Source organism: Ursus americanus, chromosome 27 (genome assembly GCF_024610735.1).
Source record: "Ursus americanus isolate L20-20 chromosome 27, mUrsAme1.1.p, whole genome shotgun sequence".
In the NCBI taxonomy this organism is placed as follows: Eukaryota; Metazoa; Chordata; class Mammalia; order Carnivora; family Ursidae; genus Ursus; species Ursus americanus.
This window is the reverse complement of record NC_142153.1, coordinates 19,514,753-19,530,042: the sequence shown is the minus strand read 5'-3', so window position 1 is coordinate 19,530,042 and position 15,290 is coordinate 19,514,753. Positions and strand designations below refer to the sequence as shown.

General features: G+C 40.2%; 1 protein-coding gene across 8 annotated transcripts in view; it reads right to left on the bottom strand.

Moving 5' to 3' along the window:
- Window positions 1–15,290, bottom strand: part of MTUS1 (microtubule associated scaffold protein 1) — a 164,884-nt gene that overhangs the window by 24,003 nt on the left and 125,591 nt on the right. For 7 of the 8 annotated variants that reach the window (XM_045779258.2, XM_045779257.2, XM_045779259.2 and 4 more), the window contains one exon: window positions 7,704–7,918. In XM_045779258.2, coding sequence (XP_045635214.2) covers window positions 7,704–7,918 — 215 coding nt within the window. Of the gene's footprint in view, window positions 1–771; window positions 1,038–7,703; window positions 7,919–15,290 lie in introns of those variants that run through there. The other variant, XM_045779262.2, reaches the window with a different exon arrangement.

Here is a 15,290-nt window from a genome sequence, read left to right as displayed (position 1 = left end):
ATTTATTTTTGTCTTCACTGCTGAGCCACAGAACCTTTCAGCAAATGCATGCTTAAGACTTAATACATTCTCCTCCTCCAAGGGCAATAAAGCACTAATCAGTTTAAGATAAATATTTAATGTTCTAAACATATGCACTTATATGCACTTTGTCCTGTATTTGCAAATAAAAAAGTTTTGTTACAAGGCCAATCCTTCTAAAAGGAAGATGCAAGTTTCTTACATAGCTACGGCAAAAAAACTATCCTTTTAAAAAAAGACAAAATTAAACTAATTTTACTCAGCTCCACATTATTTTTTCTAAAGATTATTTAATTGGAGATCAGCTATAATTGTAAGGAGATGTTAGAGAAACAAATCAATGAAAATCAGGCAACTGTTTCAGTATCAAAAAAGCTACTATTTATCCTCCAAAAAAGAACAATTTCCAAGTTACCAGCAACTCAAAGCAATCACTCACACACACATGAATACACGAATAAGAAACACGGACGAATAAGAAATTATCTTAAAAGGCAGATTCCCTACCAGCAGGGCGTAACTAAGGAAAAGGCAGAATTCAAAGGTCTCTGAAAATGCCCTCGCCAGGGTCACCCAGGACGGAGCTCCTGCCGCATCTTGATCACAGAACTGCGGAGATCATGAGACCCAGTCTTTTGCAGGCAAGAGTTGCTTGTCATGCAAAGCGTTCCCCCCCCCCCAATTCCAGACAACCTCTGCCTCAGTCCCTGACATTCTTCCAGAAACACACTAGAAGCAAATACTAATTACCCTTGTTGCTGCACATGGAGGATAGAGGCACATTTTGCTGCTGGAGCAGCCCATTTTCCAGCTTCTGTCTCCAACTGTCCCCACCCCCCGCACTGTCCAAGAAGTGCACAGGTGGCCACACCACCCACCAGTCGGGTCTGCCTACATTCAAAGCTCTACCAGGAGGAGCGCCATTGGTCCCCGGTTAGGCTTACTTCACGTCCTGCAGGTTACCGTATGCCTCTCTCCTGGCAGAAGCTGACTCTGCAGCCTCTGCCTCTGGCACAAGCAGCCTGCGATTACTTAAAGCCACAGCCCTTCATTTATGAAAAACGAGAGCCAGACATTAGACTGATCGATGGCCACTTACTTAAATATCAGCTGGTGCAGTGGAAAGAAAAACTGACCTTCTCTGCCTGGATAATGGAGTTATTTTTAGATTTGTGAGCCTTTTTAGTCCCCCTCTTTAATTGAGGTCGTTAGATTATCACACTTACTAATAGAAAAGAGAAACTTGTTCTCCAAAACCTGTACGCTAAAGGAGCCTATGAACTAGGGGAACAATCCGAGTGTGTGTTTGGTGACTTACAATTTAAAATGACATTACAATGAAACGAATGGTGTTTGCCGCGAAATTTAATTTGAACGCTTAGAACATGGTCCACTGGTGTTTAAAGGGAAGTGTGAAATGCCGATTTGAGAGCTGAAGATCAGACATCTTCTAAAGCTTTTGCTTTTTACTTTGTGGTGGTCTCTCACTAAAGAGCCGAGGAAGCTGACGAACGAAGTGCTAACGCCGTCACATGGGTAGTTAACAGTGATTGCAATTTAAGGAACACTTCTTTATTGAGTACGTTTTGCCATTAATGGTACTCTAAATGCTTGATTTTTAAAGTGCAGTATTAAGTTGTTCTGGAATCACAAATCAGTGAGTCCAGGTTTTTAAAAATAATCAAGTCATGAGTTTTCTAATGCAGAGATTAAACTTTGAGGAAAATCAATCTGGATAAAATTGGAAGAAAAGCATATAAAAATACATATAATACATGCTTCTCCTGATCTCCTAAACTTAAGCCTTAATTTTGTTTGCTTAGTAATCTAGTTCAAGTAAATATCAGCCAGCTTTGTCACTCCATGTCAAGAAAACCAAAAGACAGCTTAATATCCACGAGCAATCCTGCAACATACTCAGGAACTTGCTTAAAATTCACTTTCCAATAGTTAAATTGTTAGTAGAAGGCAGAGCTGGGAAGAAGTTAAATCACTTATCAAACTTTCATAAATGTGAAAAGTGAGGACTAAAAAATTAAGTTGGTATTTAGTTTCCAGGAGTAATTTTGTGAAAACATTTACATCCTAACACAAATACATACCATGTGATCTCTTGGCTTCCTAGAGAGATTTTGGGGACCAGGAATTTACTGAACATGTGAATATTTTCCCCAACTCTACCACACTCAACCTTCCTGTCCTCAATGCCCAGAAGCCACTGATGTCTTCCAAACTCTGTCAATGCGAGTACACAGTGACAGGAAAGCCATGAGGTCATCCTTGTCTCTTGTCTAAATGGGTTGTTCCAAAGTCAGTCAGTTCTCCCTAATGTGTCTTGAGTCTATCACACTTTTTCTACTAGTGCTACCTCCACCCCAGTTCTGATCTCCACCAATGCATCCCTGCACTAGTGAGAGCAACCCCCCATACAACCTTGCAGAGGGCTGCTAGATTCATGTTCCCTATTCTTTGTACACATAAATGCCCTCACTCAAAAAGAGTATTCCATGGAGGACATGAAAAGAAACTTTACCCTAGTTCCAAGAACCTCAATCATCCAGATCCTGTTTAGACTCCCAACTCCTTCCTGTTCCGTCCAAGTCACACTTGCCACACATGTCCCACCTCCACAATCTGGAATGTGTGGTCTTTACCTGACCCATTATACAAACCTCAATGTCAATCACAGTTACCATCTCCGTCCCCCCAAAGCTTAGAGAGGATATTTATCTTTCTGAATTGATTGGCAAGTTATTGCTCTGTACCAGTTAATCAAGGACCATTTAAAATGGTGGGAGAAACATGAAAGAAATTTAAGACATGGTTCTTGCCTTCAAGAACCTTGGCACCGGGGCACCTGGGTGCCTCAGTTGGTTAAGTGTCTGCCTTTGGCTCAGGTCATGATCCCAGCATCCTGGGATCAAGCTCTACATGGCAGGGGCGAGGGGGGGGGGTGTCTCTGCTCAGTGGGAAGTCTGCGTCTCCCTCTCCTTCTGCCCCTCTCCACTTGCTCTCTTTCTCTCTCAAATAATTTTTTTTTTTTAAAGAAGCTTGGGACCTAGATAGAACTAAAATGTCTATGCTCAATTCTTCAGTCATCACTCAAGGCAGATGACCTCATCTGGGGGGAAGCAGTACAGGATAATGGAAAAACCAAGGGCTTTTTTTTTTTTTCCCCCAATATCCTACGTGAAATGCCAACTGCAGTGTCCACACCACGGTGTCAGTTTCTGCCTGACTCTCTTTGGGAGCTTGTCCTTTAAGATACCTATCCTTTACTTGTAGATGATAAAAACACATTTTGTCACTTAGATACCAATTGCCTGTTTCTTTGTATTCAGCTGCTCCTAAACCAGTGTTTCTGTCCTAGATGATAAACTCTTTATAATCTGGATAACAAGTTTATTTAATCCTCTTTGATTTTAACATGCAGAATTCCACTCTGTGAAAAAAGAGAGAGGTGGGTATCGGGATAGAAATATGTTTTTCTATGCATGCATTAAATATATGAAGTGCTCCAAGGGAAAAAATAGATTCACTCTAATTTAATTAGGAGTCCCTGGGACACAGGCACTTAGTGTCTGGCTGCCGTCCCATCAGTGGGCCTGATTCTGTTAGCTATGGAAAAGCATCAACAGCACAGAGGGGTTTTGCAGAAAAGATCCATGGCTCAGATGTGTGCTGTCTCTGACCTCCTCCCCACCACTCACACAATGAATCACGTCCACATTTTTTTTGTTCTGAGACATTTTTACTTATAGTAGACTGTTAGTGTCATTCCAAATTCACCTTATTTGGGTGCTATTTCGGCTGGACTTCAGTTTGGCTGTTTGTACAGAACACTGTGCAACTATGCAAGGATAAACCAAGAGTGGGAGCAAACTAAAACTAGCAATAGTGTGTCCTCTGGGAAACCGAAAGTGTGGTATTCGTTTCCAAATTGATGAGACACTTATTAGAACTTATACATAATGAATTATTGTTATTAAACAGACTTGCAACAAAAGAATAAGTCACAGTTCTGGGATTCCCTATAATCATTCTTACCCATATTCTAATGCTCTAAAACCATTTAGAAAAACGTAGCAATAAGATATATGTGCATATACAGATCAGGCTACACCTACAATTTACATCAATCAATCAATCAATCAATCACTTCTACATGGGTGTGAGAGAACCAAAGGGTTAAGAGGAATATTGTTCTGAAGAATTACTTAACTTTTCCCCTGGTTATGTCTTTCCTTTCTGTTTTACAATAGTGTCCTGTACACATTAGGCAATCAGTAAATATTTGCTGATTGGTTATAAAGAGCAAAGAACATTTACATAACAACTTTCTATGTTCATCTTTCCATCTGGGAGTCCATCCTGGCCATTCACTTGTTCGTTCAGGTATAGACTGCATGTCGGTTACGTATAAAGCCCTGCCATGGCTGCTGGGGTGGTTTCCTAACAAAGAACTAGACACAAACCCTGCTCTCAGTGAGCTTTCGGTCTTAAAAAGCAACAAGTGCAGATGGTTATCTGTAACTTAAGGTACAGAGTGACAGAGAAATGTAAGTGCTCCTAGAATCCAGAAGGTAGACAGAACATAGAGCTAGAAGGGCCAGGAAGTAAGTGGGAGATGTTTTGTTTTGTTCTGAAGATTTATTTATTTTAGGGAGAGAGAGATAGAGAGAATGTGTGTGTGCATGCGTGCGAGCAGGGGGAGGGGCAGAGGGAGAGAATCCTCAAACAGACTCCCTCCTAAGCGTGGAGACAGAGGCAGGGCTGGATCCATGACCCTGAGATCGTGACCTGAGCCGAAACCAAGTGCCAGACGCTCAACACACTGAGCCATCCAGGTGCCCCTAGAAGAGGGAGTTTTTGAGCTGAATTTTAAGAAATTCAGTGGAGTCACAATTAAATGGGCATTAAAACCTAAATCAGGTGCAAGATGAAATTCACATACAGTCAAAGTATCCCAGAAACTCAGTAAGAGTTTGCCCTGTCGTAGACTAACGAAACATCTGTCAGTATGTCCAACTGAGTGAGGTTTTTCCTCTAGTGTTTGATCTACTCCTTCTCTAACTGGGCATCTGATCAAGTGTTTGGTTTGTGTTTGCAGGCCAGGTTGTATGGGGGAAAAAGGTATCTTGAAACAACAGGATCACACGGACTGTGGAAGATTCATGCCACGTGAGGGATGTAGGAACCAAAAAAAAGAGCAGACACTGGTCTTTCATCTCACATCCATTCCTGGGCCTTTCCTCACTGAGGGGCACGGAAAGCAGGTCTGCATGACCTATTCAGTTTGCATTTTCTACTTGGTTGCTCATATAATGAATTCATGTGAATCAAATGTAGATAATGATGGGATGCTATTCGAAGAGCTGAACATGTAGGTATTAGGGAGAAGGGCAGTAGCCCAGTAATGGTACTTGAACCAAGGATGAAAAAGTACAGGAAGTTCACAGGCAATTTTGAGTTCCTAGCGTCCTAGACCCAGGTTCAAGTCCTGCTCTTCCTCTAAGTAGCTGTCTGCTCTATACTTCCATCTTCTTCTTAGGAAATTCCAACTTGTGTCTTTGGACAAGATTTAAAAAGAATGTCTAGAACTTCGTAAATATTCAACAAATGTTATATCCCTCTTGCTTCTCCTCTGCCTCACTAATTATACAGCTAGAGCAGAGTGGCAGGGAGGTGAGGCTAAAAAGGGCAGCTCGTGTCGAACTATAGAGTCTTATATTCCAAGTTATACCCCAGAGTCATCCAGAGGAAATATAATGTGAGCCACGTATATACTTTGTTTCCTAGGAGCCACATTTCTTAAAGATTTAAAAGATTAAATTTTAATGTGTTTTATTTAAACCAGTATATCCAGCATATTATCATTTCAACATATAGTCAACAGAAAAATTATTTACAAGGTATCTTACACCCTTTTTCATACTGTCTTTGAAATCCATGTGTATATTTTAATGCTTGTTTGCAGATCTTAACTTAGCCTTACTGCACTTCAAGCACTCGGTAGCGTCATAAAGCAGCAGATACCATATTGGACAGGTCAGCTGTAGACAATGGCAAAACCACTGAAGGTTTTAATCAGTAGAGTGCTTTGGAAAGATGAATCTGTTAGCAGTGCTTGGGGTAGATCATAGTGAAGACAGTGCAGGCCTAAAGCCTAGTTAAGAAGTTATCATAATCCAGTGCACAGTTATCCAGAGTCCGAACAACGTTGGCATCAGTACAAATGGAAAAGTGGGGATAAAGGGGAGCAACACTGTGGGATGAGGGCTCACGGCACTCAACTCATCTCACGTGGGAGGGAAAGGAGTTGAACGAGGGGTTGGTTAGGCTAGATAGAGTAAAACAAAGTAATTTGTTTACCACAAAACAAACTAATTGTTTCCTACATTTGACATTATGTCATTTCCAATTTAGCTTACTTGGTTATATAAGCCAGCTTTCCAATTCCTTCCTTACATATTAAAGAGAAACAGGACTATATACGACTGCAATAAAAACTAGGTAAATGCCTCCATCTCCCTCTCAAAAAATTTTTTTTGGACAAAGCTGTAAAATGTTCATCAAATATTGATCTTAACTATTAGCTTGGTAACTTGCAAAAGCACGGACCAAGTGCCTGGCTTGACCAAGGGCCTGGCTCCCCTGTCCCAGACTGGCAAAGGTATCACAGTAGCCTCTGTAGAAAAGGAACATAGGTTTGTTGGGTTGAACTGAACTACAGAACAAGAAAACGGAACAGTTTTCTTCTCGAGATGTTATGTAATACCCATCTTTTCAGACTGTGATTAAAAAACATCTAAAGAGGGGTGCCTGGGTAGCTCAGTAGGTTGAGTCTGACTCTTGATTTCGTCTCAGGTCATGATCTTAGGGTCATGAGATCCAGCCCTGGGTCAGGCTCCTTGCTCATCAGGGAGTCTGCTTGAGATTCTTTCCCTCTGCTCCTTCCCCCAGCTCAAGCGCGCATGTGCTTGCTCTCTTTCTCTCTCTCTCTCAAACAAATAAATATTTTACAAAAAATATCTGAAGAACTGAAGTGTAATCTCATCCCAGTGTTTCCCCTTAGATAACTGCAGTTTTTGTTGGTAGGCCAGTAGCATATGTTCACAGAAACTTGGTTTTCTCAATGAATTTTAACTAATCCCTAAACTAACGTCCTTGAAGAATGTCAGGGAAGAATAAGCAAGCAAAGAAAATCTGTTTTGCATTTGTTGTACCACAAACTATTTTAGGAATGGACAGAAATTCTCAAGAGTCCCCAGACCCATACTGGGAGTTACCTCAGAAGTGTTCTTTGACCCATAAAAATTATCTCATTTTTCAAAGCATTAAACTAAAGGTAATATGGAAAGCTATGTACAGTTAGACAAAAAAAGAAGTGAAAAAATGATAATGTTAATATAGGCTGGAGATGTATATAACAATTATCTTATGCCATTGTTGGTCTATGTGATTCTGGAAACAAAAAGAAAGTAGGAGAAATGTTTCGATCCCAAATTTGTAGAGAGTGACTCAGGTATCAAGTGAGTTGACAAAGCATCATTGGATGAGTTATATCTGCTCCTACCCTTCATTAACTTCAAAGTATTCCCAAGACAAGAGCATGAACACTGCCCCCTTCCCTGTACCCCTCACCTCAATGAGAGAGACTATTTAGAGGCAGACATCCTTACCTCAGAGAGTAGGCGCTGAATCACAACTGTTAATGCTTCAAACTTGACGTTACCACAGGAGAGAAGCTGCTTGAGCTGCAGGATAAATCCACTTTGGTTTTCACATTTTGTTTTATACTGAGCCAACTCAAGTGTTTTTTCAGAGGACAGCACATCTGGAGACGTCTGTGTCTGGATACACAAACTTCTGGGATTCTTTTGCCTGCCCTTTTCAACTGTAAAAGGAATAAGTATACATAGGAAAATATGTGATTTTAATTTTTATAATCATTACCATCTGGGTTCAAAAACAACTAGATAAGCCACAGAAATGCATTTGAGCTATGTTTACATAAAGAAAGCATATGGATCAGAACAGGAATTTATCAAATATGTAGATGTTTGGAATTTATAAACACAGACAATGTCTTTAGCTCTGACTTTAAAAGATTTATATGGGGCAGAGAATTACGTATGTGAAACAAACAGATTTAGCAATCCAAAAGCATGAAAATTATATGCAAAATAATGCTCATATCACAGTTTCTAATTTTCCAGGTAAATTGGTACAGTAACATGGCTGCGACAAGTCCTCTGACTCTATATGCTGATCACATATGCTGAAAGAAAAAACACAAGTGATTGGACTTTTAATGCCTCTCCCTCCTCCCATACATTTTCTACAAACTTTTCACCCTTTCCTCCTGATGGCCTGATCGTTACAAAGATTTATACTGCTGATGAGTCATTTCTTAATCTCTAGTAAATCATTATGTGTATTGAAATCTACTCACATTTTGCCCCTTAAGTTCACTGCTCAAAGTATTATACTTTTGACTGTCCTTTTCCATTTTCTACAAAACACAAGCGTTATTGTTTTTCTCCTCTCCAAGTACTAATAATGGCCTATGTATTTTTTTTAAGCTCATACTAATACTCCAATCCAACTAAGATGCTGTGCTAAGTGATTATTCGCTTTCTACACCACGGTATCCTGGGAATTACTCTATTTTAAATGAAAAACTATTCCGTGGTGGGACTAGTCCAAATGTTTCAGTCACTTTAAATATCAAACAGAACTGGAAGAACACAAAACAAGCTGCTTAGCTTCTGGAAATAAGTAGGCCAACTAATCAAAACAAAACTAAATCTGAAAAAAAGATACAAGAAACTAAGAAAAAAAATGTTCCCTTGTTCTCAGAGGCCTTCCCTACGACATTCACATTCTGTGGCAACAAACCAGCCTAAGAAAATTTTATAGACAGGAATTATTTTCTCCAATTTTTCAGGGGGAGGAAAACTAGAGTAATTTCTTGAAGGAAAATAAACCTCAGTATTCATGCTCCAAGAACCAATGACAAAAAGCATTCAATATATTCTTTAAAAATGGGGGGGGGGCTCTCTTTTTCTATGGTACTTTCTATGGTTAAACAATTCACATTTGTATTAATACTTGATAATTCACTGTTCTAAAATGACTAAAATATCTTTTGTGTTTTAAAAATACTTCGGGGGCGGGGGCGCGCCTGGGTGGCGTAGTCGTTAAGCGTCTGCCTTTGGCTCAGGGCGTGATCCCGCGTTCTGGGATCGAGCCCCACATCAGGCTCCTCCGATAGGAGCCTGCTTCTTCCTCTCCCACTCCCCCTGCTTGTGTTCCCTCTCTCGCTGGCTGTCTCTCTCTGTCAAATAAATAAATAAAATCTTTTAAAAAAAATACTTCAAGGGGAAAATTTGTCCAGCAGTCTTTTTTAGTAATCATTAATAGCTGTTTAGCACTGTCATTGCCAAAGCAGATGAAGAAAGCAACCAAGTTCACAGCCATAATACTAAAGTCCTGAAGGGAGAACTTTATATAGAGTCACATATTAATGAATTAATGAAAAATAATCTAAATATTTTACAGTTTGTCCAAATATCTGAAATTAGTATTCCTTTATTTTATGTCATTTCCTAAAAGGTTCTTAGGAGTTCTATTTCTCATGTAACATATAATAATTACATAGTGTTTTACTTCTAAGTATTCTCACTTTCATCCACCCAGTAAACTCTCCAGAGGGAAAGCGAGGTTCAAGGGGAAGGACTTGCCCATGCTCGGATGGGCAGAACCTAGCCCCAACACCCATTCTCTACTGTTTCCACCCACCTTGGGAAGTGGAGATGGGGTGGAGACGTAATATAAAGCTAAAAACAATCATGTGTGCACTAATTGTAACAAAATGTTACTTTATTATATCACACCTGGTATTTGGTGACTCTTCCTTTCAATAAACCTACACGTAGATAAACATCTGTGTTTTATATGTTTGTACAAACTTATGTAAGTTTATAGTTTATATAACTTTATACAAACAGAACAGCCAAAAACAGCTTTTAACTCTTTGACCATTTCCTGTAACATACTGCAGATATAAAATTCATTCTCCTGACATCATTGCTATATGCCATATTAATAATACTTACTGAAATATTCATTTATTGATAGATTGTTTTGAGCTTATCATTCCCTGACCCCCTTAACAATGCTTGATTCTCTTTCTAGAATTTCTATGCTAATTAACTTTATTATTTAACACAATATCAGAGTTTTAAAACTGTTAGGTTATAATGATGTACAAAATCTGAGATGTAAATATTTTATATGAACATTTTTGAAGAAAGAATTCTTTAAAACTCCTGCCTACTGAGACTTCCAATTTCACTGGTCAGGTTCTAGTACGTTATATCATAGGGAGATAAATTTAATTTATTAAACATTGTTTTTCTACCTTCCGGTTCAAAATACAGGTACCCTTTTTTATAGCACCAGATTTTATATTTTCTTTCAAATTATTTCTTATACCAAAGTTAGGCAATAGCTACATATTATGTTGGTTTCTTTGCAAACTAAATTTCTTTCACTGCATTGTATTTTTACAATTTACTATAAAGTATTTGCTAGTAATATTGTTTGGATAAATTACTTGATATCTTTTTTTCTTATTAAATGGTTAATTCCATTTCTAACATTATTTTAAAGGAGATAGCATTATTTTTCTCTTGGTTTAAGATCAGCTATGTTTCTCAATGTACATAGATTTTAAAATAATACATCTATATCATGTTAAGAATCAGTCCACACTGAAGTGTTTAGGAAATACAAGCTGGATTTGCTGACTCTATATTAGGCCTCTGAAACCATCACAGCTTTTACTACCCTCTATTTAATTTGATTCATTTTGTTAAAGACTTTTCTTAAGCCATAGTGGCTTCAAATTCCTAAGATATATTATTTAATTAAAAAATTTGTTTTACTATCTGAAATGTAATTCCTCCCCATTTTTTTTTTTGAGGTATAACTGACATTTATATTTAGTTTCAGATGTGTAATGTAATGATTCACTGTTTGTATATACTGGGAAATAATCACCCTTAATAGTAGTTAACATATTACCAGACATAGCTACAACTTTTTTTTTCTTTATGAGAACTTGAAAGATCTACTCTCTTAAGTTTCAAATACACAATACGGTATTATCAACTCTAGTCCCATGCTGTACGTTACATCCCCATGACCTATTTATTTTATGACTGGAAGTTTGCTCACCCATTTCACAACCCCACCCCATCCCCCAAAACAAACTTAATTTTTTCAGATATGTCAGTCCAACAGTGTAAGCTGTTTCCTAGTTTGCTGCTGAGGATTCAGATGGCTTAAGTCCACAAGTGAGATCGGTGATTATATATTTCCTTTATTTTATTTTGGTTGCTTTAGCTTTTTGTAACAAAGTGGCATCTGTGCTTATAGAAGTCTTATCCTCCATATTTTGGAACTGTTAACTGTGTCAGGACATGTACACTCTAGAACCCAACACTGCATTAGGAATGCTGCTAAGATCACTCTAGAATGAATGTTAGGTAGTTTTTGTTAAGGGACTCCCTGGAAAACATCCACTGCCCGAGTCTGACTGCACCCCCGCCGTGCAAGGCTCTTGGTGCCCCGCTGCTTCTCATCTGTGCTTGGCCTGGTTACTGTTTCACCTGCAGCTGCAGAGCTAAGGTGTGACTCTAACAAGGGAATTAGTGGAGGAAGGGCACCTGCGCTTCAGTAAAAGCCAGCTGTCCACATGTCAGCTGCCTTTTCTCTCAGGCTTTCTTAATGGCTGGAGAACTGGCATTTCAAGAGTCGGGGAGCCCCTCATATCAGCGTGAGCTCTTAGCTATCCAGCCAGGAAGACCTCAAACGCCCCCCCCCCCGGAACACAGCACTGCTCTGCCTCAGTGACTGAAATCGTCAGACCTGTGCATCATGAGGCAGTTTTCCATGCTACCCACCAAGAGTCTCATTCAAATGTTTAAAACAATTCTGGTCATGTCTGTCCGCGTAACTTTATACACACAAACAGACGTTTAAGAACAATAAAAGCTTTGTGATACGCCTTCTCGAACACATCCTAGCATCAACTGTTGAAATCATAGCTGGTCAGCAAGAATTTATACTATTGTGAATCCTACAGAGAAGTGCAATGACATCGACTGAAGGACTTCCACCGCAAACTTGTTTGCAAAGGACAAGATCAAAAACAACCCAAATGTCCATATAGAAGATGGTTAAACAAACTTCTGGTACATTTATATAGGGAAATATCACAGTTGTAACGGAGAACTAGGACATGCTCTGCAGTAAATGAGAAAAACGCAGTAAAGAGCGCTGTAGATAGAATGCTCTGCTGTGTGATGATGAAAATATAAGAGCACATTTCTATTTTGCTTCCAAATTCACAACATTATTGCATAATACACATACAAGTACTAACAATGTTAACCTTTTCAGAAAAAGAGAATAGGAGCCAGACAGATACGAGGTGTTCTAATATATTTTCTATACTTTTTAATCATGGGGTAAACACATCATCTTTTCAAAATTAAAACAGTATTTTTTTAAAGGTGGTTAAATTGGGGATGCCTCAGTGGCTCAGTTGGTTAAGCGTCTGCCTTTGGATCAGGTCATGATCCTGGGATCCTGGGATCGACTCCTGGGATCGACTCCTGGGATCGACTCCTGGGATCGACTCCTGGGATCGACTCCTGGGATCGACTCGCATCGGGCTCCCTGCTCAGTGGGGAGCCTGCTTATCCCTCTGCCTGCCGCTCCCCTGCTTGTGCTCGAGCTCACTCCTGTGCATGCGCTCTCTCTCTCTAACAAAGAAAATCTTAAAAAAAATAAATAAATAAGGTGGCTAAACTGAATTCTGAGCACTTAAACCCTTAACTCCTAGCCATAAAAAAAATGAATCCGTGTTTCTTCCTTGGGGAATAGAGACAACAATCTAAACAATACAGGTTTTTTTATACGTGACAACTCAAAATACATTTACATTTAAGGAGGAAAGAAAACACTGACACGTTATTCTTCAAAGAGTACACATTTTCAAAATTTAACGTAAGAGCAAATAAGCAAACAGACTGCCCTCTACTTAGAGCTGAAAATCAACTTGTGACCTCAATCTTCTGCTCCATATACTGTGCTCCCTAAGGACAGAATCGTGCCACGTGGTAGCTGATGACCGAGTTTGAGCATCTTTCCGCCCTCCTCACTCCTGGCCCAACTGAAGATCAGAGATGATGCAAAAATCTCCAATGATGCCCAAAGCCAAAATGCTCATAAATAGGGTACTTCATAATACTCAAAAATAGCTTCCCTTAAGTCCTACAGGAGCCATGATTTATAGAAAATCAAAATATGAACCAAACTTGCCCCTGTGTCCCCCTTTTTAACATGTTACTATTTTGGTAATCCAGCTGTGGTTAAAAATAGAAAATAATTTATTATATCCATTAACGGGACATGTGATTTCAAAGAAACAACTTACTCAGAAACCCTTAAAATTGCATATTACCTTCTACCTAGATCTGGACATTCATCAACAAGATAATTACCAATATCATGTCTGATCCAATCGCCCTGGGACTTACTCTAATGATATTGAAACCTCCATCAAGAAAACAAAAGTCATGAATCAAAGATATGTGCTTACTTGAAAACCAATTGGATAACTGTTTGCTATCTTCGTTCCTTCTACTCTAAAACCTCAATTTAATAAAATTTCAAACCAGCCTAATGAACTTATTTATCATTGTCTTGAAGAAGGTAGTTGGGTAAAGAGGAATAGGCCCCCTTCTCAGGCTCTAGTAACTCAGGCATATGGATCCCCATGTCAAGACAAAAAGGTTTTTGAGAAAAACTTAACCATTAAGACATGGACCAACCTATTACCTGCTGAAGATACATCCGTCTTAAGGTCAAACAAGCCATTTATTGAATGTGCTGGCTTCCCAAATAGTAAAGTCAAGTAAGAGACAAGACCAGCAAGAATAATTTGCCCTGGCTTCCACGAAATGCAAAACTATACACTGAGTTTAGTAACTAACGTTGTCTAGTTTTTTTGTATACCTATTTGACCTGGTCATTTGCTCACTAAATATTGTTTGAAATCTACCACGATAACTTTGCTGGGTGGTGGGAGGACCTGCCCCGGTGTCTTGTGGGGGAGAAGGGAGGCACGTAGAGGAAGGTGGTGTTGGACAGGCACGCATGAAGACCACCCGCATCTTGGCAGAATCGTGGTTCCCTCAAGGGTATTCATCTCTTCCTGTTCAGCTCTCACAGAATCCACCCAACTGCACTGAAAACTAATACATGTGGGGCAATAAAACGTAGGTAATAACCAGTGGGCTGGTGAGGGTCCTCTCCATCTCTGCCAGCAGGCTAGACAGACAACCGATTCCCTTCTTCCTGACTTAACCTGACCTAGCACTCCCAAAACCCTTAAAAGGGACACCTGTCTCTACATAAGTTCCTTCAGTCCATTTCCCAGGCATTGGATGATGGGCACTTGTCCTGGGATAGAGCATGGAGACAAAGCATTCAATGGGAACTACTGGGCAATACATGTTCTAATATGAGGGAGGATCCAGTTCTGAGCACCCAAATGACTACTGTTCATTCAGTAAAATGTCAATTGGATGTGCTTCTCACAAACTGGTCCCTGCTCTTAGGGAACTCTGACGCATCAGCGAGAGAGATGCCGTCAGCAACGGCAATACGATGTGGTAATTAGCTAACAGAATCGCGTGAAGAATGCGGTGAGAGTCCAGGTGGAGAAACACCCAGATCTGGGCGGTCAGGAAAGGGTTCAGGAGGCAGAGTTTGCATGGGCATTTGCACATGTGGCAGACAGATGAGCAGCAAAGGCCAGCAGAGGCGCTGGGGGCCCTGGACGCTCCCGGAGTTGAAGCACGATGAGGCGGCTGAAGCATAAACAGGATGACAGCACCTGTGCCACTCCAGGGTTTATCATGGAGGCGGCAGAGGACGACGCTGAGCGGGGCGCCTGGGGGCACCGTGAAAGAGAGGACAGGTGCACCGGGAGGTCAGGAGGAAGTCCCAGGAAGAGAAGCCCTGGGTCCGTGGCAGCGAGAACAGGCAGGAAACAGCGCGTGTGTTCACGGGCCAGAACAGGCGGCCTTCGTGACCAAGGGCAGCCCAGGTGGAGCCGCGAGTTTCCAGCTAGGAAATAACTCCAGAGGAGAAGATGCGCACGTGGGGACGAGAGCGAGGGCGGAGAGCGG